Genomic DNA, 27,442 nt, shown 5'->3' with positions numbered 1-27,442 from the left:
CAACGTAAAATATAACAACGAGCTAGGGTCTATTATAAAATACAAAGACAAATTATCAGCTGTTTATCAGGTAATTTCCTTTCATTTCATTATCTCAGTAATCATATCGATATTACGCCCTACTCTAGAAATTTCGCGATAAGCAGCGAGTCAGCTGACGCGAACAGTTCAAACGTCCGGTCATGTGCCTCAACGCGTAAAATAGTCGAACTCATTGGAGAAGATTGGCGTTCTCAGGATCGCGAATATCGCGATATCATCGAAGGAACGTCGCGCGATCTCAAATCGCAAAGGACGATTCGCGCGATATTCCCGGCACAGGACAGGACAGGACAGGACCGTTCAAAAGAATCCGCACGAGTCGGCAAGCCTCGGAGTGGAGAGCGGAAAACGCATGTCACGCGCTCGCGACGCGGCGCGATGCGCGTCGGACGCGGCCAATCGGCGGCGTCGACGTCAGCCGGCCGGGGATGAGACGGGCGGCGCGATTGGCGGGCGGCGCGGGCTTGCGGCCAATCGCGACCGGGCTGACGCCGACACGCCGCTGTCGCGGCCAGTGGCCACCTTCCACCGCGTTGATCGCTCGTCACTTATCACATGACCCGCGCCACTGTGGTCCGCACTGACTGTACCCCGGTAGGCCATATTTGACAGTGGGCCACTAGTTTAGCGACGTGAGTGACGTGAAGATCGCTCCCTACGTTCGACGATCCCGGCCGATTCGCGACCGATCCCCGTGCAACCTGTAAATACTCCCGCGATCGACTCGACCGCCAGGACCACCCGACCACAAACCAGGCCACAATGAGTGCTCCCACAGAAGAAGCCCCGGTGTACTCGCCGTTCTTCGGCGTTATGGGCGCCGCCTCTGCCATCGTATTCTCTGGTGAGTTTCGTCGACTGTTTGCTGCCACCTCGTCGCATCGCCACCTCGTGATCTCGCTCGCGCGTACGCGCGCTCGCTTCTCGACGATCCCGACGTCGGCGATCGGCGGGAACGAGGCAGCCGAGGCGTCTCTTATTGCGTTTCCGTGCGCTACGCGCATCAACATCGACTTGAACGTTGACGTCAACATCGCTCGTCGACGTCGTCGCCGTCGTCGCCGTCGCCGTCGCCGTCGCCGTCGCCGTCGGCACGGAGCGCCGACACGTCGTCTCACGCCATTTTCTCATGCGGCATAAGAGACGGACGACGGACGGGAAATCATCGTGTGCGAGTAGCGCGGCGCGCGCGGCGAGTATCGATCCTCCACGCGAGAAGAAACGCGGGGGAGAGCTCGTTTGCCTCGTTTTCCACGGGGGCGGACGCGCGCCGACGGGCCTCGTCACCCTCGTCGGCGGGCGGCGACGTCATGTGCCGCGAGACGCGTGACGAGCGGCGACGGCGACGTCGTCGTCCTGTTCGCGGCCAGCCGCGACGACGAGACTCTCGTTATCTTATCGAAAATCAACTCCCGGGCAACCGTTTATTGTCCCCATTCCGCTCCGATAAGCTACTTTCCTCTTTAAATTCCTTCCTTCTCTGTCTCGCTCGCTCGACCGCCCGCGGGAATTTGGCAATTTCCTAGGAAACGCGGTCCAAGAAATCGCGTCGGTCGCGCAGGTCCCCCCTCGAGGAACCCGTGCTTTATTCGCGAATTAGCGCGGAATAGCCGCGGCCGGACCGGGCGCAGCTATTTCGTAATGCTGACCTCGGACGAGCGGCAGCGGCGGCACGCCGCGAGAATTTTACGAGCCTCGGAAAAGCGACGGACGGACAGACAGATGGAGAAGCGAGAACAGACGGACGGGAACGGAATACGCGATACGCGAGCGGGCGTGCGCCTGCCACCTCGTGCGTGTCACGAGACGCGGCTCCCCGCCACCCGCCGCGCCGAGCCGAGCCGATCGGTGCTCCTGCACCTTACCTGCACCCTCTGCACCTCGCTCTCTTTCGCGTTACTTTCGCGAAAATTTCATTTCTTGACACTACGACGCGAATCGATCTCCTTCCCTCGCGCTTCTTCACGGCGCCTCTATTTCGGCTCGAGAGGTGCGAGGCGTGCAGGTCGCTCTTTCCTCGCGAGGCGAATGCGCTCCCGGCGCGCGTATCGATTTACAATTAATGATTTTCCCGAATTCGCGGTAAACGATGACCCCCGGGGACCGCCGCCACCGCCGCCGTCGCCGCCGGCGCCGCCGTGAGCGTCGCTTTTACCCGTCGGGAAGATCAATACGAATGCCTTTTCCCGTATGCGCCGACGGGAACGCGAGGGGCGAAGATCGCGATTCTCCTCGTCATTCTTCCCCGAAAAAACATCGAGACCGTCGTATAAAATTGATCGTCTCCCGAGTAACCTTATACGAGGAGCGAATATGCCTCCGACGGAAGCATACAAATTTGATCGCGAGCCGATTCAGCGGTCGTATCCGGCCCGCACGTGTCGCGATCGAGAGAGCCGTCGTCGCTCGCCGATGAAGCTGATCTCTTCATCTCTAACGGCGCAGAATAACCCTGTCGCGAGATAAACCCTGAAATATGAGGAGGCAGGTAGCCCACTTGTTTGATCCACAACGCCTCGGGCAGGCCGAGTATAATCGATCGGCCACGAACGCTCGAGAAGTGTTTATTTATATACGATAAGACGCGCATATGTTCGCGCACGATAAGGTTCGCGGCAACGATTAAATGCCCATGAGATCACGTCCCATGAGGTTTAATTGCAGGCAGCAGGACGTTAGGGCCGAAGGTACGACAGAGAGATAGAAACTATAGAAAGAGAGAAGATAAAAGAATGACACGATCGCCTCTCCCAGCCACGCCCCCCTACTCACGAGATGGGACTTGTGCGATTGTCATGTGACTGCCAACGTGAGAATCATGTGACTGCGATTTCCAGGCTGGGCTGGGTACCCCCGGTGTTATGTTACGAGGACACCTGTGAGGTCCCCCCCCCCCCCGTCGCGACTGCGGCGATTGTCGCGCGGGATTGTCGCCGATGCTTCAAAAAGGGACAAAAGGGAAAAAATGACTCGAAATAATTATATTTTCGTCGCTTCCCCGTCGGGACCGTTCCGCGACGAGCTCGATCGATAATTCTCGTAGCACGCTCGGCGACTGAAACCGCCAAGAGTTATACGGAAAATTCGCGACGGCACACGGTTCACGCTTCTTTTCCTTTTTATTTCCCTTTATTCCTTTTCATGAGGCTCTCGCCCTACGACGTGGAAGTTGATTCATGTCGGTCTTTAAATGAATCCTCGTATCACGTGTCTTGCCACGAATTAATAGATAATCCCGTTCGAATGCTTCGGAGAACGATATCTCGAACGTTTATCGGTAAATTTTTATTAAATTTACGAAACGATGAATGGAGGAAGATACGCACGTGACTCAGGGCGTATCTCTTTTACGATAAAGTTCAAATGTTACATTGTAGAATGTTTGCTACATCCCTTTATACTGTGGGAGAAAATTTTGAGAGACGATTGATTATATTTAGCTATCCTATTCTTTATTGTATTAAAATAGATGGATTGTCGTTATATTTAACGTTCTCAATTTAACTAGAGATCTATAAGATTCTCAAGATGTTTTATCTCGTTTGATTATTAATATTCAATTCTGTATGTGGAACTGAGACACTGATTTATGTGGATACATATGAAGCGGAATATAATTCTTGTGCGATTGTGCGAATTATTTATAACGAATTATTTACCTTGTTTTCCAGCTCTGGGAGCAGCGTATGGCACAGCAAAGGCTGGCACAGGAATCGCAGCGATGTCTGTCATGAGGCCAGAATTAATCATGAAATCCATCATTCCCGTTGTCATGGCAGGTATTATTGCCATTTACGGTCTTGTAGTGGCGGTACTCATTGCCGGCACTCTTGGGAGAGCCCCTAAATACGATCTTTATAAGTACGTATCTTTTATATGGCGCAATAAACGTTGTAATTACATTAACGTTTCATGCTTTGACAAAAGAACGTAAACGACTCTGTAATTAACTGAAATATTTTTCTTTTGTTTGTTAGCGGTTTCACCCACTTGGGTGCTGGGTTAGCAGTAGGCTTCTCCGGTCTGGCAGCCGGATTTGCTATCGGCATCGTGGGCGATGCCGGGGTGAGAGGCACCGCTCAGCAACCTCGTCTCTTCGTCGGCATGATCTTGATTCTGATCTTCGCCGAAGTATTGGGTCTTTACGGCCTGATCGTCGCCATTTACCTGTACACCAAGTAAACGGTCAGTAGCGGCATCCTACTACCTGCCATGGTTCCATGCAAGACATGTCGCCTGCAACCAACAGCGCTCCCCGACTACTATTATGCTACAAAACTTGTTTCGACATATTTTACTTAATCACGTTACTCCATGCATACCTAATCTAATTACCATCTCGGCTCATCTCGGCGCGCCCCCCCCCCCTGTAATATCATACTAAAAAAAAAAAGAAAGATTGATCTATTTAGCGTACGGACATTTAACCACGCCACGCATTATTTGTCACACGGATTGCGTGATTATATCGAAGGTGTTGCGATGGAGAAGTGCGGCCGGTTTCTTTTCTTGATTTCGCGACACTTACGCGTGATGGCGCATTTCGATGCTGCGACGTATGAAAAAGCGAATGTATAGCGGAAAAAAAAGAACGAAAGAAAGCGTGGAAAGCAAAGGTCGACAGGGAAATACATATACATATTTAGAGAAAAGATCTCCTGTGTTAATCCCATTGTCGAACATTTCTCTTTCACTGTATAGTAATCATTTATAGCTTAGTACGACATTGAATTACCAATTAAAGTAATCGGCTCTACTGAGTGTATAAAGGAAAATATGTTATTGATAAAAGAATATTTAGCACAATTATATATATATATATATATAATATATATATAAATATATTATAAATGCAAACCGGCAGGTACGCGACTAGGAATCACACAAAAGAGCAAAAGAAAACTCTAAAGAAACGAAATTATATCATCGGAATAGAAATATGTAAGAGTAAGCGACACGCAAATTGCGCGTGGTAAAACGGCGTAATATAACAGAGAGAAAGGGAGGGAGAGAAAGTGAGAATGTGAGAATGAGAATGTACTGGACAAGATCTCGTGTGGACGGAGATTGTGCAACTAGAAATTAATAGACGAAGAATGATATGGTGGATGAGACTTTAGTAAAAAGAAAAAAAAAGAAAAAAAGTATGAATGCGAGTAGTTGATCACAGATACACAACAAGATAGTATTAAGTCAATTGGGAAAGTCTGCTGGACACGATGAAATTTTACATTTTCACGGTTATTCATGGACAACGATTCGTTGCGCGATAGACGAGATAGGGAGGGCGGGTTGGATGGAAAAAAGAATGTCTAACCGAGTTGTTAAAACCGCAAAGGCCAGCGGTCGACAGTTCGATTATTCGCACGATTTTAATCCAATCCCGCATTATTTCTATTACCGAGAGAAAAAAAAACGTCGTATGTCAATGGAGTAACAGGTACATGTGAAACTTGCGTAAAACCGATAAAGTATCGTACGTACCAGCAGACACATCAGTACACACATACACAGAAAGTGAGAGTGAGAGACACAATACCGTATGATAGCGAAATCAATGATCATCTGAGAGAAGTTATATACGCTGATAATGAATATGTAAACGGAGGATAATTTGTACATTCCATATTAAGTTCGTTCAGTACAGGCGAGCGGGCGTTTGGCGACAGTTTGGCGACAAAATTTGCGACAAGTAGGTCCGTGCTGCGGTCGCGTTCTTCGAAATCAATCGATCGCACATTCACACACCTCACATGGGGCAGCAGCCGGCAGACGGACGTGTATCGTCCTGGGATGGATTTGTCTTTTGGGAGCCGACAATCGTGCCCCTTGTGCGCGCACGACTTTTCGATCGGCTGCCTCTCTCCCACGGTTATCACTTATCACGTTCGGGTAGAAAAGAAAAACCAAAAATGTGCAAAACCAGAACGCCCGCTTGCCATTTTCGACTGCGCAGTATTTTCTACCTAAGAAAGATGCAAACAAGCTCAACGATATAGGTGTATTTCCAGTGAAGAGAGAGAGAGAGAGAGAAAAGGAATCATCGAATTGACAAGATCGTGTTAGGCGGAAAAAATTTAACATTTGTCCGGAAAAACGCTCTCGCTCTGGAAATCCACCTGTATGCATATCCCTCGAGATACCATGCATCGGAAACAATAGTCATCTCGACGTCGTTGGGAACGAAGAACGAGCGTGGAAATTGCAATTTTCCGGAAACTCGCGTCGCTTAATAAAAAAATATAAAAAACGAAAAACTGTACGAGCGAGTCGGGGAGCGGTGGTGGTGGTTCGTTTGCCTCTTCTTTTTTTTTTATCTTGTTTTTCCCTCGCAACGAGGGAACGATCCTCGTCGTCACTTTACGCTCGGGAGAATGCAGGCACGCTAGACACGTTTTACCGCCAACTACCCTTCTTCCCTCTATTTCTGTCCGTTGTATATTTTAATATATGTACGATATATCGGGGGAACCGTATCGGAGAGCTAAAGACAAAAAGGAAGAGAGACCGAGAAAGACGAACCCGGGATTTAGTTATAGTTGTACGCGCGCGTGCGATGTATGTACATACCACCACGATGCTTCACGCTACGATAATTACAATTTAGGCTAGACCTAGGTAAGGTATTGCATACCAAAACCTCGTGTAGCTGAGTGAACGGTAATTATTCGGGTAATTATGCGAGATTGCGTGAGCGAGCGAGAGAGAATGAAAAAAAAGTGTGCGAGAGGAAATGCTTGAGAGAGCGAAAGGTAGATGCACCTGGCAGAGGAAGCAGAAAGATACCGCTGTCACCACCGCTGTCGCCACCCCCCCGTTCCCCGCCCTCGCCCTCGAATCCCAAACTCTACTATCTTCCAGTGTTACTGATAGACTCATTGTTGAGCGCGAAAAAGTGATACTGATCGACGATGATTATTTATGTTATAATTCGTCCTCGATGTTACAGAAGAACCGTGTTTAATAAAAATTTCATTTGGACAAAAAGAAGAGAAAAAGGACGGGGTATCCGGCCAGTATTACTCCAACCAGTTCGCGGAGTCTCACCTGAGATCGAGATAAGCGGGTCGAATTCTAACGAGATGCTCCAGATTCGTCGAGGGCTCGTGCGGAACCGGAATCAAAATGCTGAAAAAGAAAAATGGATATATGGAAACGAAATCTACGGTGGGATTAAGTCTGTTTTCGTTCGCTGATCCACTCGAGAGTTTTATCGAGGAAGATATCGCTCGGCCTATTAGCTCACCGCCGTTAGAATCCGAGCCGCTTATTCCGGGGCATTGTTCATATTTATTAGCTACATTTATAAATGTGCATTTTTTTTACACTGCCATTCAATCGGGATGAGAGGGAACGACACGCGCTCGTTTCAATACTCGCATTTCTAATACCGGCATTTACGCATTCAGCTGCGATTCTTTACGCTATATTTATTTATTTTTAACGATACCATCCGATGTGCAACAAATTGTGTAACGCGAACCCTTTGTTCGGCGGTCAGAAAAAAGATAAAACAAATCGGAAAGATCCTTTCAAGTGCACGAGAAACTTCGGATGCGTTTCACGATGTCTCGATGCTTTGATTTTCCCGAGGATGATAATAAAGCGCGAATCTATCCATCCGAATCCTGTAAATATCTGTACCTCTACACCTCATTCACGCGAGCTTGCGTGAATCGCAGTTGCGTAATCCGCGATCGAAGATTCTAGCAATCCGCAAGCCGTATACGGTAAGTGTTATTCTGAGTACTTCCTCGTGATCGCGTGACGAAATATCCTGTTGTTCTCTCTGATATCTGATTCGACTGATCAATTACTCGATATCACGTGTGATCGAATAGCACGAATTCCGATAAGATACAATGATTCAATCATAGTGGAGATGAGGGGGACATTCCCGCTACAGCTTATTACTTTTTTTTCGGAGAGACGTGACAATTATTTTACGCTTAAACACAAAGAATAGATGGTCCTAGGAACAGTTTTTATTGACAGAGATAAAAGATACGTTTTTTTTTAATCGGTTTTAATATCCAGCGGGAGGGAAGGGGCGAAGACGCGCTAAGATTCTACGTAACGTGGTTCGATTATTCGCGAAATAATACTGAAAGATGTTACACATGGATCAATCGGTATGCGTACGTTCGACCGAGAGGAGTCGTAATTATGCAATCATACGCGGGAGAGTAAATTAACAAAGTCCAAGTACACGCACGCATACACATACGCACACAGTTGCTCGCGGAACGGAAGCGAGATGCAATCGCACAGATGCGTTGTAATTCGGCAAATAGACACGAACGTTGGTCGACGAGGAACAGCGAATATACGAATGTCCGCTAACGTATTACAATAGCGTTACAAACATTTTTTTTTTATTCTCGCGTGCGAGGGGGTCGACCCCGGGTCGGTCCCCGTTGGACCCTCGCAGTGAAGACGTGGTCGGCGTGCGCTTTTTCGAAACCGCTACGAAAGGAAATTCGGTCCGGGCGTATTTAATATTCCTTGGGTCAGGTAGAAACGGGGGACGTGTCGCGAATAATGCGCTATACCATTCCTATCGCCAATCCCTGCCGACAAAGTGTCGTCGCATTACGGTCTATACTTGTTACACCGCCGCTTCGGTCGCGAAGGAAAAATTCTGGTTCAACACATTCAACGCGCGTGTATCCGAGTGCTGTCGTCAAAACTGGCTCGTGAATGATGCATGACAGTGTGAGATTCGGATGAAGTAACGGCGATACAGTCTTAACCGTGGTCTTAACTGACCGACGCTCTGATCACCTACATTTTTTTTTCATTTTTTTTTACTTTTCTGAAAGAAGAGAACGCTTCGGCCCGGGGATAAAATTACGTGGAAACCGTGGAACAATCAGGAATACATATGTACAATATCTTATAACGACAACAAAACCGTACCCAAATTTTCTCGGCGTCGGTTACTCAATTTCTACATACTAATTTTTACAGACTCGACAACAGGGACACTAGTCGATTACTACGGAAGCATAAAAGAAAGGCGCTGAGAGTATAGGAGCTAGGTATCTCCATTTCGAACGAAGAAATTAAAGGAGTAAACGATCGCGAGAGTCAACGTGATGTATTATTGTACGGAGCTTTTTCTTAATTATTGGCGTCTCGAATCAGTCTGAAAATAATCGTACTCGGCGACTCAGTGCGGGAAGATATACAGCTGTTCTCCATCCATTCGTCTCGAGATCAATACGCGCGCGTTGATCTCTTTAATGATCGAGCGAGATATCAAAAACCGTTGCATGTACAAGGTGGGAGATGTGTGATGAGGTGAGGTGAGGTGTGGTGGTGATCGGTCATCAACGCAACAACCAGAGGGGCCATCTGTAATAAATTACACCAAGGCATATTTTATTCTGTTTTTTTTTTCCTTTTAAATACGAGTTTAGTCGTGTCACTAGTGTTCGCTAATTATTACGTTAAATGGATGTGATGTTGGCTGCTGGTTGTTATTATAACTGTAATTAATTAGTACTTATTAAAATCAAAATGGCGCAGCAAGTAGATACACGGGCAAACACGGGTGTTCCTCACTTTTCCTCGTCTCCGTATTAATTTAGCGGTAATAACGCTCGTACTTGGTGTATCTAAACTGCGATCTAAGGATTTCGTTCCTGCTTCGAAAAGAAAGTGCTTCACTGTTTGCGGTTTACGTACTACTACCGAGTCGGCCCTTTGCTTCCGATTAATTTCGCCATTAACTTTTTTTTTTTTCTTTTTCCTTCCTTCGTCTTCATTAGAAAGATGTAGATATATTTCGGTTATTGATAATCAATTATGTATAATTAATAATAATAATATTAATAATCGGTAATAATCATATTAATAATTCCTTGTAATAAATGTAATGCTTGGTACACAGAGATAACAAACGACTCCACTTATTGCCGCGAACAAAAAGGATACTTACAAAACGTGACACATGCACAATACTAGACAAAAACTCGAACAACACAAGAATGACCAGATTAATTTTCTCGTGTTTTTTTCTTTTTTCTTTCTCTTTTTTTTTTTGCTTTCTGCACCGACAACCATACAGTGGCGTAGTATGATTTCTTGATTATATCTGCTGGCCCAATATTATATTTTTTATAAATTATACCGATATTTAATTATCTAAAAAAAATTCTAAAACGTCTTGCTTGAAACGTCTGTCGTATACCACTCGTTGACCTACACCTATCTTATTCCTTTCCAGACATGATTGTAAAGTCCGTTTTTTTTTTCCAACCACGCGTGAGGGTTTGAGACAAACTAACAAGATGTTTGCAATTCTGGATGATGATAACTCAATTAGTAAAACTGAAACACCTCCTGTGGTTCAGCGATATAGATAGTAAAACTCTATTCCAAATCATAGATAGTCTGAATAATGCTCTCGAGGCTCTTGCGATTAATTCTTCTCATCCTCGTCGTCTTCCTCCTCTTCCTCTGATGCCTCAGCAAGCCAAGTTAACCAGGAGTTTACCTATAAACGACATAAATATTGCTCGCATTAAATTTCAAATAATTCAATTTCAATTATTCGATTAAGCGTTATTTGTTATTTATATTTCCTTGATTCTCGAATTTGAGAAAAATTGACGTAACAATTATCAATTTTCAAAATATGCTATGGTTGTAACACAGAACTAGCTTGATATAAACCCGGAATTAAAAGATTCATGTAGATACAATCATTTGTATGCAATTGCAGCAAGAAAAGTCCTTGAATAAAAATGCCATAATGATTGCACATTTACCTGGAACAATGCCTTGCCCTTGCCCGGATAAGCATCAGTAACGGTGTCTCTCCACTTGTGGTATGCTTCCTCTTCGATGACTTCAAGGTTATAGAGTGCTACGAACCATCGTAGCAGCAGCCCTTTTGGAAAATTGTGCGAGAAGCAGAACACTTGAAGCGCATGAAGAGCCGTAACTTGTGAATCGATGGTAGCCAGGAATGTGCGAATAAAGCGTGCATATTTCTGCAGTAGCGCACTTTCCTTCTCTTGCAGCTGTTTGTCTGGATTTACGGTCGGATCAATACCGGGCGCCAATGTTGTCTCCTATTTTATATATTATATAAAAAAAAAAGATGTTAAAATTTTACAAACTAAAGAAGATTCTAATTTCATTAGTAGTTTTGTCGTTTAAAATGTGATAATTATGGGAATAAGATAAATATATTCGATAAGTTTCACTAACCCCGGTGATGTACTTGAAAAGTACATTCATCATAGCATTAATGAAAGCGGGATCAGAATGATGTTGGGGATCCAGCTTCTCCTTGATCCATTTGTAAAGAGCGTTAGGCGCCGGATCAACTTCTAATTGACGCCACATATCACCCTGGATTCTGAGAAGAGGATAGAGGAAAGTCAATTCCCGATCTTCCAAGATCTCGCCCAAACGTTCTTTTGTCTTCTCCGCTTCTGGCAGTTGGCTAATAAGATCCACCTTGCTCTCGTTGAAGATCTGTGTGAGTCTCGCCTTGCCCTGGGTCTTGTGGAGTTGCTGTAGGGTCAGTAGGAACAGCGGATGATGACGACCGTTTTCTGTTTCCGAGGCGAGATCCGTCAATTGGATTAAATTGTCCACTATGGCCTTAGCTGTCAGGAAGGCAACGTGGGACGCTACCAAAGGCACGGTGCTCTCCTTCTCCGAAATACTGGCCACTAATTCCTTCCATCCTTCGCTTACTTGCTGCAGGGTGAGCAAGTTCTCTTTTTTCAATTCAGCCACGAGTTTGGCAGCGAGTTCGCGTTCAGAGTCTCCACGATCTAATGTGTTCGCATACACTGTGCAGATCGCGTGACGCAAAAATCGTTCGGGTATCTTAAGATCTTTGAAAGCCGTCAGAGCGTCCTGCACATTTGTGTGGGACGCGAGGTCATCCATTAAGGCATTCACTTTCTTCAACACTTCCTCTCGTGTTGGTCCTTTGTCCTTTCTGTCCCTAGCCTTATCCCGTTTGTCCACAGGACCTTGTTTGATCACGATAGCAGGTGGTGTTTCTTTGTGCAGTAAAGGCGAGCTGGGCTTCAGAGCGGTAGTACGTAAGAGAGGCATGTCTGAGCCCCGTCCTGGGAACAAATCTGTTAGTTTTTTACGATTAGTTATCATTATTAATCAATCTTTTAGAGCAGTAATTTCGCCATTATCGAAGATGATATGTGAACGAATATTTACCATTGTTGAGAGGTAGGTTCAAGTTGATGTTAGTTTGTTTGAACATCATCGAATTAGCCGAGGGTCTTAGAGATACTTCTTCCGGATGTCCTCCGATCAGCATCTTGTTCTTGTTGAATCGAAGTTGTTCTTTATTGCTACCTGTGTGACAGACAAAATAACAAATATCCGTAAGAATTGTTATTTAGCATTAGTTAATAGGGAATATTCAATTGATCGATACTCACTGTTGTTAAAGTTTTGCGGCAAATTATGTTGAGGTTGGTTGCGTTTTCCTTCGTAATTGTTCTGATGACGACTCTGGTTTTGATAGTAGCCCCCTCCCGGCTGATTACGTTGATTATGGCGATAACCAACGCCAGGAGTTCCTGCGAATCCATTCGGACTGAATGGTGGTGGCATACCGAATGAGGAGGGAGTCAATGGTATACTTCCCATCATCTCCACGTCTAATCCGCCTCGTCCCATTTTTCGTAAAAACTCCGCACCGAGGCGATCCTCTCGTCCTCTATGGAAACCGTTTCCCCGCGATGGCTCCTCGTTGTCGTTGCGGATCTGATTAATCGGCATCGGGCCTTCGGTGCTCGTGGCCTTGCGCGGTTTCCAATCATCACGGCGTAACTCAATCACATCACGCAGCATGAATTTGATGCGTAGAGGAAGATCCCTACTCTCTGCCAGAGAGTTCATACGTTTGAAGTATTGATCCATGAGTCCGCGGCCCTTATCCGAGTCAAGGATACGGCCGCAGGTACGCATAATCTGGCAGAGGCATTCGATATCCTCCGCCGCGTCCCCCCGGGGTCCCCCTCGCCTTTTCTTCTCCAGCAACTGCTGGATGCAACGATGTAAAATCGGCTCCGACACGATGCCCAGCTTGCCGAGCTCCCCAATGAACTTGATGTTACCAAGCATCTTGCGCTTGGCCACCTGTCGGCGCTCTTCTTCTTCGGGACCGAGCTCATCTTGATTCTCGAATGCCTCGCTTGCTTTTGAACGATTTTCGAACTCGTCTTTGCACTTGTTAAGTAAAAGAACTCTGAATGTGCTCTGGCCTTTTTGACTTTCATCGATCGGTTTACGGGGTTCAAAGTTTGCGGCTTCGTCAGACAGCTGTTTGCACAGCCGTGCGTACATAGAACTGTACTTGGGTTCATCAAGTGCTTTTTCGAAGATCTGAAAAATTAATTGACATTTTATGCAAATCGTTACATACGGTGAACTGCGTCCTTGTTAAGCAACATTTGTTTTTTACGTACCAAGAAAATAACACCCTTGAGAATCACATGGGAATTAAGCTCAACGTTGAGCAGGTCGTTGCTCAGCTTTCCGAATTTTTCCGGTGTGAGCTTGTTAAGAATACCCCGCACCTTTCTAAAGATGAGATCATTTCGGCTTTCTGGGGTGAGTGCATCGCGTCTAACAGTTGAAGGAGGGATCCAGCGTAGCTCAGTGGATAGGGAGCGAATATCGTCCCTGGAAGGCATCGAATTTTTCTAATGTCAGTGTCACAAGTAGCAACGCAACGATTTGTGCGGACGTAATAAGTAATCGCTTTCTCGCGTTTGTATTGTTTTTTTTTATTTTTTTTTATTTTTGCGTTACTGCCAAGGTAACTTTATGGACCCTGACCTTCCTCCCGAGACACGAGAAGCACCCCCCGGTCCTGTGGGGTTGTCCGTTGTTGCGCGTGTTTTGGCCCCCTTAGTGATAAATCACAGCACACAGATCTTCCTTGAGGAAGCTGCAAAAATTACGTCACACGTTAAACCAAATATTCCATACGTCTATCTCAAGTATTACTTATTTGTAACTTATCTCAAGTACACATATTATATTTCACGCCTGGCAGTTTAATTCGCGTGTCTCGAAAATTTCAACATTTGAATCAGTCAGCTTGAAATGCACAGTTTTAAACGTAATCCGAAAGCGTACGCAACCCTCTCGTCCGCGCGAAGGCCTCTCTTCTCCTCTTTTCCCTCGCTAAAAGAGATAAGCGCGATCGCAAACGCGGTCTATCGCTTCGGCCAACGGCGACGTGCCGTTGCAATGAACTCGTTCAATAATATTCGAGGACATTCCTTTCATCGCGCTACCGTGACCTATATGTGCCGTTTACAATCGTAATTGCGCATGCGAGCGCAATTTTAGAGAAGCTTCTACTCGCGCGTTCGATAAATGGCGCACGCGAGTCCTACGGTTAACGCACTCGGACCAAGTGGTTCAAGGATAGAATCATCAGACGCGGGACGTTAACGTTTCGTGAATCAAACGACCAAGTTGTTGCGCAGCGTCCTTTCAAGTCAGATTGTAAAAAAATAAAAGAAAAATGATTTTCAAACTGCAGATTAGATCGAGCTTCAGATTAGACGACAACTTCTCCTTGGAATCGAGACTTTTGCCAAGGAAAAAAGTATCTCTCGCTCATCCGCGGTCGAGAGAAATGCGTCTCGGTGGTTTCGGGACACCCTGTAGCCTTCGGAAGGCCTTCCACGCGGACGAGGCAAGGACCTTCTTTCCCCGGGGAAGAAGACGGCTTTGATCTTGCTCGCCTGCCTGCCTGCCTGCCTGCCTGTCTGCTTGCCTGCTTGCCCGCCCAGAGAACAAAACGATCGAAACCCATAGGGCGAGGGGGAACGTCGAAGAGGAGCGTATGTGGGGCGCGGCTCATGGTCAGACGGTCAATGAACCCTCTTCTCCTAACCCCCTCCCGTTTCACCTCGACCGATCATCTCGCGGACCCCGCCGTCGTTCGGCCGAGGTCGGACGACTTCGTCGGGCTGCTCGACGGAGGTCGTGCCCGTCCGGACGCCTCTACCGGGTGTCCCGAAAGCGCTCGATTAGAACGATCGACAAAAAGTGGCTGGCTTACGCGAGTTGAGCGATACGAGCGACACAACGGTACCTTGTAATTAACGGAGAAAAACCTATTTGTGGGAGAAGGACACGAGGGGCGAATAAATCGCAGTTGCAAACTGATATTACTTAGGAGAACAATTCACGTCCTCTCGCGAGAATCGCACGCTAATAATTCAGTCAATAATTCTTGTCTGACTAGGTTTTCGTCGAATTACGAGTTGTCGGGCGTAAACTGACGCAGACTTTGGCACTATATGACTTTGTGAAACAGCGCTAGCTGTTCGTACCTAACGAGAGAGAAATCGACGGCCGCGTTTATCGATAAACGTATAACGAGAACGACGCAAGGCTGGCTTTTACGAAAATAGCATTCTCTAAACATTTGGTTTCGACTTGACGGCCGTACGTACAGCCCCTGGCTAAATGCGCAATGAAAATATCCGGTCTCTCACGGACGCATCCGAGCAGCGCGAGCTTGAATACCGCGAAAGAGAGAAAGAGAGCGAGAGAATGAGAGAGAGAGAGAGAGAGAGAGAGAGGGTGGGGAGAAAAAAGAAGAAATCAACCTGCTGAAACGCGTCGGAGTAAATTTCCGAACGCGGGATATGCAAAACTGACAGAAGGTTGCCCCAAATCCAGAGACGTCGAAAATGCTCGTCAATCGTGACACGGCAAAATTGCGCGCCTCGCGTCTTCGGACTTTGCGTCGCCCGAACTTTGAAACGACGGACTCGCCGGGATGTTCACGCACTCGCCACGTGACACGTACGCAGGGTGATTCCGTCCGAATTTCCAGCCTGGCCGCCTCGGCCACGCAGCCGGTCGAGAGAGTTATCGAAAATCCGCGAGACCACGTGCGCTCGGATCGCGCTGCGAAAAACGATCGACCTTCGAGCTTTTGCAGGCGGTATTCATTTGCATCTGCTTCATAAGCACGTCTCGCGCGTTAAATCGCGACGCGCAGAAACGATTAACCGACACGGCGACACGTGGAAAGAGAGAAAGAGAGAGACAGAGAGAGAAAAAAAGAATTCCACGCGAGAGCTGCAGCTGGGATCGCCGTGCAATCCGCGAGGTCAGGATTACAGAAGCACACACGTGTCGGAATTCGCAAGATAATTAAATAAAAGGCGCGCGTGTACGGCGAGAGGATGCAGCTTTCGTCCCTCGTACAGCTAGCTCCTTCGTCTCTTGGCGAATACCGATTCCGGAGCGCATATTTACGACCTGGATTGGCGTTACCCGTCATTTAGCTAGCCGAAAAAAGATATCCACGAGATACACCCGGCCGCCGCATTAACTTCGTTTCTTTAGGCAACCGCTAATGTCGACCGCGGTAACGATTCCGCGATTGTCCATGGCCGAGAAGATCACGCCGTTGGAACGCAGAAACTGCATTAACATCGCAATAAATGATAAACCCGCGATAACGAATGATAAAAAATGCTGGACAAACAGTGACAATTAATAAATTTCAACGAGGGACGTAATGACTGTAAAATGAGCAACGATTCTAGCAGCGAAGAGACGAAACAAATGATTTTTTTTACGGACGTCAAAACGATGTTCTTTCGCGTTGTTAATATCGACAAAAATGCTCAATTTTTTAGTCACGTTACATACGCGTGAACATATTGCGCTTTAGAATAAAGACACTCTATCATCGCGATATTTCCAACGCCAATGAATAATCGTCCGGTAATTTCGCGAATGCGGACTTTCCTGTTTCGATGTTTGCGCGCCGGTCTTCGGCGAATTAATTTGCTCTCTGTCAAGTGAAATAACATCGCCGAATGAAATAACGGAATTAATCGGATGAAACTGAATTCGCAAATTATTAATACCACCGGCGAATACGAAAGCCCGATTTTATATCCTCGAAATACGACGTATAAAAGGGACATGAAGGGGGATGGATATATCTATCCGCTTCGGTATTACTCGACGTTAATAAATAACGGACGACATAATAATAAATTTAATGTAATATTTGTTGATCCGTAATAATACGACAAAAATCACACAACTGGGAGGACAAATAAATAAGCGGATAAATTAATTCTAAAGCTGCCCCGTGGACAGCCGTTTGGTTCACGAATGGATTTGCAAATTAATGAACGTAACGATCGACGGAAGATCGACGTTCGTCGTCGTGCGTATTTGCCTTTTTTTTCCAATCGTTTTTTTCGTCTGACAAACTTCGGGAATCCAAGAGTAGTCGACCTCTCGCGAAAGATAAAAAAAAAAACGACGGAAATATACCGCGGGTTTGTTTCGCGCGATCGGCCGCGCGCCGTCGGGCGACCGACGAGGCGACACGCCGACGTGTTCTCCTTGAGAGAAATCGTCATGCACAAGGTGGATGACGACGGCGCACAAAGAGATAGCGACGGAGTGACGCAAGGCAAGCGGGCAAAACGCGAGCGAGCGAACGAGCGGACGAGCGAGCGAGCAAAACTTCCACATCCCCTCTCGCCCCGCCGAGCGGACCATTACTTTCCGTTTCCTCGCGACACGTCACTGATGCGCCGTGAGTGCCGTGACGACTGTTCTCTACACAGACCTGCCAACTATAAAGACTCGAAAGGCTAGCGGAGGCGAATCGAATGGCAAATTAAATGGCCTATCCATTTTAAGAAAGCATAATGGGGAACGGGGAATAATAAAAAGAATAGAGCGGAGGCGAGCGGACTTGTCGCCGCTCCTGACGAAAGCCACCGCCGGAAGCAGGTCGAGCAGGTGCAAGTAGAAATCCTCTGAATCCTCCTTCGACTGGGAAAAATCAAGTGGAGAAACTAAAGACGAGAAATTCGTATGCGAAGAAAGAGAGAGAGAGACGAGCGAATTAGAGTTCGGTGATTAGACTTCGAATTCTGGTTTCTTTACAGGAAACGAGCAGCGAGTCGCTCGCTCATATTTTTTCAGGAAGGAATAATGAAAAAAGACGGGCGAGTGACTCACGTGACTCGTCGATGAAAGTAACTTCGGAACTAATAAATAGATAAGCAGCGAGTTATTCATCCAACCATTTTGATAGAAGAGATAAGCGAGGGAAATTACGTGCGTTGTCTCCGAAACTAACGCGAGGATAAAGCTAACGACACAGTTGTTCGCGTAACTTTTTCAATAAGAGATAATAGTAGAGAGAGGAGGGAGTAATTTGACATGTTTCTTAACTGAATAACGAATAACGAATTTGGTTATTACAGCTACAAGGGAGAAAACATTTTACGGCTTTCCTCAAGAACCCAGAATCTTGGCTCAATTGTTTAATCTAGAAATGTTTAAAAGAATATTAAATAGAAATAGAAGAATAAAAGCAGATGACTGCTTCTGCGCAACCTCGCGTCTTTCTAAGGAAAAGCGTATACAAATTTTAGTACGTGATAATTAACGTTCTTGTCGTTGGAGCGCATGCAAAGTTGACCGAGTGGCTGGCCGAGTAGACGGAGAAGAAAAAGCGTGATAACGTTGATAAGCGTCTTTATCTTGCGCCGTGTGTACACGAGAACACCCGGGAATTGAGTCATCCAAATATACATATATACGTCGATAACGTTGTCGTAAGAGCGTCCCTACAACTGACAGGATTCGCAAGGCATTCCAGCTGCTCTTGATTGAATAGAAAGAAAAATCCAATTCTGAGGATTCTGAGGATTCTGAGGATCAGAAGGATCTGAAATCCGATGTAGAATAACAAAGAAACATGCTTGCGCTTCATTGTGCCGAATAAATGTGCGACAACACGACGTATTCATCGATTTATGGACAATCAATAAGGAATATTCTTTACACCTCTAAGGCCGGTATTCATAGTCAGATTTTATTTCAAGACCGTATTAAGCAATATCTTAAGATGCTAATACGGCTCTGTGATTAATGACGTCTTAAGATTGTACGTAAGACGGTCTTAAATATAAGAACCGACTATGAATATCGGCCTAAAACATCCAACGTTTCTTCTAGGACAAAAAGATTATAAGTTGGTATGATTGTAAAGGTCTGCTCCCCACGACATGACGACATCGTCGTGTCGAAAATAGATTTATAAACGCATCGGGCGAGAAGAGGCACGTAAAGAAAATCCCAGAGCGAAGAGGTAATTTCGTTCATCGAGGCGGTCGACGAGAGTCGATTTTTTTCACGAGGACCAAGACGGGGCGTAAGAAAAATTCGAGTCGCAAAACGTCGGCGTTCATTGATGCGCGTAACGCGAGCGTAGACTAGATATACGGCCTCGCGGAACGAGCGGCTGAAGGAAAATCTATTCGGAGCGTCTATTCATAGTCCGATAAGCGTTTTCAAGTCTGCCGTGCAACAAAAGAGGGCCGATCGAGTGCTCGGTGTGCGCCGACACGGCCGCGGCCGTTTAAAGGCGGATATGCGGCGACCTAGCCGACGCGACGCTACGCGACGGCACACGAGATCGCGCGCGAGAGGCACGCGTTTAATGGAACAGAACGGGTTTTTCAACCAGGTGTTTCGTGCCGGCATTCCTCGGATTCTCTCGCGAACACTCGGAGAGCATCCGACTCCCTTGCAGGCGCTTCGCTCCTCTCGGCGAAGTTACGAATTCTAAATTATCGTCACAAAAGGAGGTACTGTCTCGGTCTGTCTGTTGCGTTAATAGATGGTATACGTTCAAACCCGATCGTCTGGATTGTCTTGACCGTTGACGAAACCATCGATTCCTCCCGAATCAAAGCGAAGGGGACGAGAGACCGTCTTCTCGCGAGGAAAACCGTCTCGAGACTTTTCACGCGCGGCGCAAAATTACCGCGAATCGGAGCTGTCAAGCCACCACCGACGCACGAGGGAGGGATGATATTAATAGATCTCGATTAGATCTTATACGAGCAACTCGATCAGATCCGCGAAGCGAAGCGCGCGCGTCGAACTTAAAAATAGCCCAGGCGCGCCTCGCCAATTGACGAGCAACAATGAAAAAGCCCCCCCCCCCTCCCTCTGCCTATGCACCCCCGCGCAATAAATATCTTTTTACGTACATCTCGCGTACAGGGTATATTCGAGGACGCATGACCGGGGAAAGCTAATAAAGTCGCCTATCGGTCGAAGCCTCCCTTGGAAACGTCAGAAGCGTGACGAAGCGTCACACGGCCTGCCCTCGTGCCTCGACAAAGTCGATCGGGCGTGCATGTGGCACTCCGCGCGACTCGACTCGAGTAGAGTCGGCATCGATCGACGAGGAGGTTAACACACGCGTGCCCCAGGCCCCTTGGAGTGGCCCGTCCGCTCGACGCGGACGAAGGAGCGCCCGTTGCATTTCCGAGAAGGCACAACTTCCGGAGGGAGAGAGACGGAGACAGAGAGAGAGAGAACGACGCGATCTGCTCTCCTTCTCTCTCTCTCTCTCTCTGTCTCTCTCCCTCTCTTGGAAACGACGCGTAATGGCGAGGATTCGCTCGCTCGCTCGCCATATTCCGAGCCTTAACCCCTTCGCGTATACCCCTGGGGACGAGGGTCGAGAGGGAGGGGGGGGACGTAGTTATTAAATTATTAAATCCGAATAATTACTCCCTTTTCTTCAGCCACGTAGAAAGCAATGCCATTTTGTTAATGGCAGTTTCCAGAATTTCTTTATATATTAAATTCGTATAAAAAGATTCTGAAAACTATCGCGTCGCGGTTAATGGAACGGAATTGGAATACCGACAATGCGGGAAGCAAATGATGCGAGACGGCACATTATCGAAGCACGTGCTCCAATATTTTGGGTCGGCACGCGTCCTTTCAAATATCTTTCTTTCGAATTTTCCCCGAGTAGGGGGATTAAATCGCCTCTACCTGAAGATTTTTCCGTCGATTTAAAAACACACACTTGTCGAAAAACGAGTTTCCACGTTTCGTTCAGCTTTCTAGGAGATTGTCGGTATTCCGGGGTTAACGATACAGACGTGCGATGCCCCGGAGGGAAGGACAAGGAGGGGGAGAGGGGGAGAGGGAGGGAGGGCTGTCGAGAAGTCCGCTGATCGGCCTGGAGCGAGTTTATCTACACCGAGAGATCCCGGGAAACCCGCGATAACGAATCTCGATAAGCAATTACACGTGAATATCTTGACGCACGCCGCGCGCCGCGGAATATTCGCGACGGACGGATCCGCCTAACGGGAACGTCGCGCGACGAGCGACGAGGCCGACGAGGCCGACGGAGGAGGCGCGAGCGTCGTCTCCCCGAGGAGAGAAGCGTGGCGTCGAAGGCACGTACTAATTCCGGAATTCGTCGAGGCCGGAGAGGGCACGCGCGACGAGAAGGGCGGCGGAGAAGGCACTCTTCTCGCTCCCGGTGCGCTTCCTGCCTCGAGAGTCGAGCGTCCCTGTCGCGCGAACGACAAAGAGAAACGCCCCGATCCTCGCGTCTCCGTCGGCCTCCTCGTGGCTCCCGTCGGCGTCGGGCGTCGGGCGACGGCAAAACTCAGCTCCATAAACCGCTTCGTCTCTTTTCAGCTTCTCACTCCGCGACAGCCGAGACCCCCCCTCGCCCCACCGCACACCGAAGCCAAAGTGTCAAACGTGGGAGTTGCGTGGGCGACGGCGAGTCGCGAGACGCTTCGCCGCGAGTACCTCTTTTTTTCCTCGTTTCTGGGGAAAGAGGACCCTCGCGGAGGAACGGAAACGCACGGGCGGGCGACCGAAGAGAGAGAGAGAGAGAGAGAGAGAGAGAGAGGGCGAGCGAGCGAGAGAGAGCCCTTCTCTCCGCTGGCCGACATGACGCGCCGACCTACGGCGGCCGCCACGGGGTCTCGCGGCCCCCCCGAGAGAGAGAGACGAGACGACTCGGCTCTCGGGGACTCGAGAAGATTCCTCGCGGCCGCCGCGGCACCGCGAAACGTGGCCGCGCGGCCGTCCGCGACGCGGAATCGCGCGGCCCCGCGCTCGCCCGTCCGTCCCGCACGCGTTTCGCCGCGTCCACGCCGCTCCGCGTCCGCAAATTCGCCGCGCAAAGCCAAGAGAGATCACAATAGCGTTTACTTACGGCCCGACCGTTGTTGTTTCTGAGGCTCTCACGGCTCTCCGCTTTCGCAATCTGTCGGTCGCGCTCGGCAACTTCCGCGAGACGATGACTGGTCAAGCCAGCGTTCGGCACGCGACTGCGTTCGCGACGCGCGACGCGACGCGCGATCGTCGCGCCGGCCGATCGGATAAATCCTCGCGTTGTTATTCCGCGCGGACTCCACGCACTCGCGCCGACGAAAACCCACGAAATTCCTCTCCTCGCGGATCCGCCCTTGATCTCGGCGGTGATGATACCAATGGACGGTGCGCTAGACGCCACTACGCGAGTCGTCGCGTACGGAACACCCGTCGCCTTTCCTCGCGAGACGAGAATCGTCCGGGAGACTCGGGAGAGCCGCGTGCGGACCGTCCGGTCCACCGTGGCGAATTGTCGAAACGATCCTCGATCGAGGATCGAGATTTCGTTCGCGATTCGACTCGATGGATCGACACGACCGGAAGTCGGCCGTCTCCACCTCGACTTGAGCCCGGCGGTGCGCGTAATTTTCACCGACGGAGATCGAACCGAGCGAAAACCTCGTCGCCGGGACGAGAGTCGACCGGGGAACGACGATCGCGAGAGAAATTTCAAGACCCCCGGTCGACGGGCCGATCGCCTCGCTCCCCGTCAATCCGTCTCGGGAACTGCGCGACAGGAGAGGAAAAAAAAAGAGATCGGGCACACGCGCCGGGAGAGCAGATCCCTCCGCTGCGCTCACGGACGGGAGTACAAAGGGTCTGTTGTCACACGGCCGGTGCGCCAGATCGTTTTCGGGCAACTGTCAGTTTCTCGAGGGTCTCGGCCGCAGGTAGATATTTTCGTTGCGTTTTTAAATGTGATTCTACGGGGCGATCTACGTTTATACATTTAAGGACACTTGTGATACGCGGATTCAGGTTAGTAACGGTCGCGTCGCGGCGGATCATCCGGCGGGAGCCCTCTCCCTCGCGGCTGCCTTTGTCCTCGCTCGCTAATTTAACCCCCTTTATAGACAAGGTGTTTTTTCATAGGAGATTTGCTAAACCCCGTTCCCTGCTGAGTCCCATACCGTGCATGCGGGTGTCCCGTTGCGCGAGGAGCGTCTCTCGTAGATTTAGCTCCGAGCGACCGTGCCACGATATTTCGCGAGCGTTTAAATGTCGCGAGAAACGAGCGACGACCTCCCAAGGATCATTTTTACTCTTCACTTTTATTATGCCACGAGTGTTCGTACCAATTGCTGCGTAAATTCAGCGCTGGCAAGAATTCTTAGCAAACTTTTACAATATCAAATATTTGGAACACACAGGACAAGAGCGAGATTTTTATTTTTTTTCTGAGTAATGACTGTGCAAATCATTAGCAAAGTAGTTTGTACGTAATCACATTTCGTATTCGTGCAACTGATATAATTCTGTGAATTAGATATTCATGCAGCAACGTACGAGAAGTTACATTATAAAGACAGAGCGCTTTTACTGCTACACATGCTGTAGTTTAAAAACATTTTATAAAATTGCTATATTTAAGGCTATGGAAAAGTCTCTGTATATACGTAGTTATGTAGTTATTTAAGATTGTACGCAAAAACTAAATGGGATTTTTTTTTTACAGAATGGCTCAGCGTCCTCAGAACTATGGGTCTACGGATCAACGGGTGGATGTACCTGAAATAGGATTTAGTCCTACTGAACTTTATAGTCTCTGTGAAAATATTACCACTAACATATATATGATTAACGCAAGTTGGAAAACTTTGGAAAGAGCTTACAAAAACATTGGAACCAGTAAGGATAATCAAGTTTTGAGAGACAAAGTGTAAGTACTATCGGGAATACAATAATTATAATAATAGAAATATGAAGGCCGATATAACGAAAAATTTGAGAATGTGTTCCATTTAAATATTCGTACGTTTGTGTCTTTCAGACATGTAACGCAAACGAGTACCAATCAGGTGGTCACACAGATAAGCAAGGACATAGCGAGATTGACGGTGCTGATGAGACGCGGCGAGAAGCAGCAAAAATTACAAATCGAAAAACTCACGACAGACTTTAAAGATGCGTTACAGAGATATTCCGATATGCAGAAGGTGTGCGAGACATGTCTTAAAATATTCAAGTAGTTTCGATTACAAAAAGATCTTAATTACAAAACATCGTTTCGTTTGATATTAATGGTAATTATGTTGTTCCTTACAGTCAATTGCTGAGAAGATGAAGAAACATATTTTAGCTATGACTAATATAGAAAATTCAATGGACGGGGAGGATGCTGAAGAGACACACCGCCTACTTCTAACACAGGAACAAGAGAGCAGGTCCACGCAAAGGTTTGGAAACAACACCTTTTTGCATTTCACACAAAGCAATGGTGTACTTGTGCGTTCATAAGTAATGCAGAAAATCTTACCTATTTGCTTAGTTGGAACAATAACAATGGTTTTCGTTGGTTGCATTTTGGACAATGCTGTAAGCATAGAAGCTATCGTGATTGTATCGGCTAATGGAGATTGTAAGATTTTCTGGATCAAATAGCGATAGAACTTGTGGATTTTTTGTAGCATGCCCGTGACAAAAAAAACGATAGACTGAACTTAAAATTTCAGTGAAAAGATTAATTAATTGCGCGACATGTATTATTAATATAGAGAAGTTATAAAATATTTATGGTAAGTCAGTTTCAATGTATCTTGTGAGAAAAAAAAATAATGACAAAGTCAGAGATATTAGAAACGATGTGTGATCAATGTATATTATGGCATGCACAGGACACTCGAATTTCAACACGGGCTACTCTTAGAGAGAGAGGATAGGATAAAACGTATTGAGGGCGATATTTTGGATGTGAATCAAATTATGCGCGAACTCGCAGCACTGGTGCATCAGCAAGGTGATACTATTGGTAAGCATCCTCCTTTCCAGTGCTAATAATCGTAACAGCTTTAAATTTTTTTTATAATGTAAATGTAATGAAAATGATGCAAAATGTAAAAACGCAGTTTTCCAATCTATTGATATTTGCCTTGTTATAAAATACACGTGCTACACACATGGAACCTAATGATTTTTTTACAGATACAATTGACAACCATATAGAGAACATACACGGCAATGTCGAGCTAGGTGCGCAGGAACTGGAGAAGGGAAGTAATTACCAAAGTAAATTTCGTCGGAAAGTTTATATCTTGTTGTTACTTGCGATTATAGTTGCCATTGTATTAACTGTTATTCTAGTCATTAAATTAAGTTAGCGACCCTAGCCTCTACGCGGGTCTCACTGATGAACGAAAAGGGTTGTCTCAATCTATTTCATATGTCATTTGAAAGTAGTTTCTTCAAGGACCATCTCGTTTTGCCCGTTTCTATATATTGGAGATGTAACGAGGAGAGTATAGAGACTTATTTTATATCTGCTTACGAATGCAATTGTCTCCTGTATTTTTGGAGATGTTAGCCATTTTGAAATTTTATAAAACAGTATTTAATAATTTCACATGTAAAATATGGATTTTTATAGGCTTTTTTATTATGTTTTTACACTCTAGCTCAATTATTACCGAATAAAATATTGGAGCATCAGTAAAGGCTAATACTGCCTTTATCAATTCTCACACATGCCTATCTTATAATATACAATAGTTACTTCAAATGATATTAATTTTCCATATTATATTATTTGAGTATGAAGGATTTTGTGTTCTAAAAACTATAAATCCTATTTATTTCTCACAAGTATTACTTTAATATTACGCGTAAAAAAACTTTTTAAAAATGTCATGCTTCAATAGCTTTAAACTACCCAATGGTGATACAAATATTCGTGTCAATAAAAGAAATAATATTTATTAATATCAGTTTATAGTTTGAAAACATACATGTTGGAACTATAGTATATCAACTTGACTGATGCGTTTCCTTAGCAAAATCTATCTAGATCATTGCGTAAAAAGAATTATATTCTGTATAAAAATTTGTAAACAAATTTATAGATAGGCAGAAGAAGACGTATGTTTCGCATGTCAATGAACACAAAGCTGCGCAAGTAAAATGTTATCTATTTATTGTCGCCACATGAAGAAATGGTATTAATAAGACATACATACAATTATAATAAAACTAATACAAAATTTTGCATACATGTATTTTAATCGTATTTGTATTAAATATTATTTTCATATATTGGTCTAAATTATCAATCGGAATAAATTAATATTATTACACACATGAGTACTAATCGTAATCAATAACTTGCTATAATGCAAATAAAGCCAAATTAGATAGATGAAAATTGTGAGCATTATAATTAGCACTATAATTGACTCATAATCAACTAGAAGAGTACTCCTTATGGCAACTCTTGTAATAAAATTGTATTAATTGACTTAATGCGTAAAGATTAAATTATGCATTTTCTGAATAGCAACGTCGAATTATTTGTATACTTTGTTATACATTCAAACTTGTATTTTTATCCTGTATAATAAATATAGGCTGCGGTCCACTTGACGCTACAAATGCTTTGGAGCGTTCTTCTTCTCCTTCTTTCTTCATTGAAAGAAAAGAGAAGAGGAATGCTTCGAAGCATTTGTAGCGTCAAGTGGACCGCAGCCATAATTCCAATTTGATTGGAAAGTTCCCGTAAAATATAATGAAGGTGCTAATTTAACTTGCAAATAATGATGTTGTATTATTTCATACATATTATATGTATATGAAATAATTTTCATGAATAACAAAAATATATTTTAAAAAAGATATATTAAGTTTTTCATGGGAGATAGAGAAATTGATTTTTAGGAAATATTGTAACTTAAATATATACAAAGTATTAATATACGTATCTTTTCAATTTTCTTTAAGATTTGGGATATTATTGCGCCATAGATTATTAAATATCAATGCTTTTTTATAATTATATCATTAAAGAAATGTCATCTATATTTAAAATTATATATTGTCAGACACAAAAAATATTTGATTGAGACAGCCATTTTCCTACGATTACTCGATTCTGATATGATTATTAGGCATTCCGGATCTTAAAAATCCAACGTATAATTATTAAGATTATAATCTGAATATTGTATATACAACTAATTATTAACATCATTTAAATAAATAGTGCTATGATATTGATATCGATACGAACGCTTAATATCAAGTATAATAGCTTTATTATCGTTGTTGATTTGTATGTGCTAAATTAATATTAGGCATTAAATTATGTTTTGTTCTTTGCAAATAAAAGTTTTTTTATACCCTGTATATGATATGGATTATATAACATATTGATTTGTATTCAAAAATATATAAAAATACATTTAAAAATGCCCAATCT

The 27,442-nt window shown here is 45.7% G+C and overlaps 3 protein-coding genes across 10 annotated transcripts; 2 read left to right on the top strand and 1 right to left on the bottom strand.

Annotated features, from left to right (window-relative positions):
* Window positions 1-579: 579 nt before the first annotated feature.
* On the top strand, window positions 580-7,668 carry Vha16 (vacuolar H+ ATP synthase 16 kDa proteolipid subunit). The gene is made up of 3 exons (XM_071705177.1): window positions 580-886; window positions 3,714-3,903; window positions 4,020-7,668. Exons 1-3 carry the CDS (start codon window positions 805-807, stop codon window positions 4,222-4,224), a joined length of 477 nt encoding a protein of 158 aa, XP_071561278.1. The 5' UTR covers window positions 580-804; the 3' UTR covers window positions 4,225-7,668.
* A 337-nt stretch (window positions 7,669-8,005) lies between these two features.
* Nat1 (N-acetyltransferase 1) lies at window positions 8,006-22,359 on the bottom strand. Of its 6 annotated transcripts, none has more exons than XM_071705156.1 (8): window positions 22,100-22,359; window positions 13,879-13,990; window positions 13,506-13,722; window positions 12,474-13,422; window positions 12,247-12,387; window positions 11,263-12,152; window positions 10,818-11,123; window positions 8,006-10,543 (listed from the first exon to the last, which is right to left on the bottom strand). In XM_071705156.1, exons 4-8 carry the CDS (start codon window positions 13,381-13,383, stop codon window positions 10,469-10,471), a joined length of 2,322 nt encoding a protein of 773 aa, XP_071561257.1. In that variant the 5' UTR covers window positions 13,384-13,422; window positions 13,506-13,722; window positions 13,879-13,990; window positions 22,100-22,359; the 3' UTR covers window positions 8,006-10,468. The 6 variants fall into 6 exon arrangements, with proteins under 6 accessions (XP_071561257.1, XP_071561259.1, XP_071561258.1 ...); XM_071705158.1 differs by lacking the exon at window positions 22,100-22,359 and adding an exon at window positions 21,688-22,069; XM_071705157.1 differs by lacking the exon at window positions 22,100-22,359 and adding an exon at window positions 20,911-21,055.
* A 422-nt stretch (window positions 22,360-22,781) lies between these two features.
* Syx13 (syntaxin 13) lies at window positions 22,782-27,369 on the top strand. Of its 3 annotated transcripts, none has more exons than XM_071705176.1 (6): window positions 22,782-22,928; window positions 23,714-23,917; window positions 24,029-24,194; window positions 24,304-24,434; window positions 24,873-25,006; window positions 25,180-27,369. In XM_071705176.1, exons 2-6 carry the CDS (start codon window positions 23,715-23,717, stop codon window positions 25,353-25,355), a joined length of 810 nt encoding a protein of 269 aa, XP_071561277.1. In that variant the 5' UTR covers window positions 22,782-22,928; window position 23,714; the 3' UTR covers window positions 25,356-27,369. The 3 variants fall into 3 exon arrangements, with proteins under 3 accessions (XP_071561277.1, XP_071561276.1, XP_071561275.1); XM_071705175.1 differs by having other exon boundaries at window positions 22,859-23,016; XM_071705174.1 differs by lacking the exon at window positions 22,782-22,928 and having other exon boundaries at window positions 23,679-23,917.
* Window positions 27,370-27,442: the final 73 nt, after the last annotated feature.

This window comes from Temnothorax nylanderi, unplaced genomic scaffold (assembly GCF_030848795.1).
Source record: "Temnothorax nylanderi isolate EJ_2023f unplaced genomic scaffold, tnyl_v1.0 TNYL_tig0045_pilon, whole genome shotgun sequence".
Lineage (NCBI taxonomy): Eukaryota > Metazoa > Arthropoda > Insecta > Hymenoptera > Formicidae > Temnothorax > Temnothorax nylanderi.
The sequence above is the reverse complement of the archived record's forward strand: the minus strand, read 5'-3'. Positions and strand labels throughout refer to the sequence as shown.

Coding starts and splice junctions, on each gene's coding strand:
- Vha16 (XM_071705177.1), top strand. CDS start 805: ATGAGTGCTCCCACAGAAGAAGCCCCGGTGTACTCGCCGTTCTTCGGC. Junction 887..3,713: donor CTCTGCCATCGTATTCTCTG/GTGAGTTTCGTC, acceptor CTTGTTTTCCAG/CTCTGGGAGCAGCGTATGGC. Junction 3,904..4,019: donor CCTAAATACGATCTTTATAA/GTACGTATCTTT, acceptor TTTGTTTGTTAG/CGGTTTCACCCACTTGGGTG.
- Nat1 (XM_071705152.1), bottom strand. CDS start 13,733: ATGCCTTCCAGGGACGATATTCGCTCCCTATCCACTGAGCTACGCTGG. Junction 13,423..13,505: donor TCAAGGGTGTTATTTTCTTG/GTACGTAAAAAA, acceptor TTAATTTTTCAG/ATCTTCGAAAAAGCACTTGA. Junction 12,388..12,473: donor GCCGCAAAACTTTAACAACA/GTGAGTATCGAT, acceptor TCTGTCACACAG/GTAGCAATAAAGAACAACTT.
- Syx13 (XM_071705174.1), top strand. CDS start 23,694: ATGGGATTTTTTTTTTACAGAATGGCTCAGCGTCCTCAGAACTATGGG. Junction 24,435..24,872: donor GAGAGCAGGTCCACGCAAAG/GTTTGGAAACAA, acceptor TGGCATGCACAG/GACACTCGAATTTCAACACG. Junction 25,007..25,179: donor TCAGCAAGGTGATACTATTG/GTAAGCATCCTC, acceptor ATTTTTTTACAG/ATACAATTGACAACCATATA.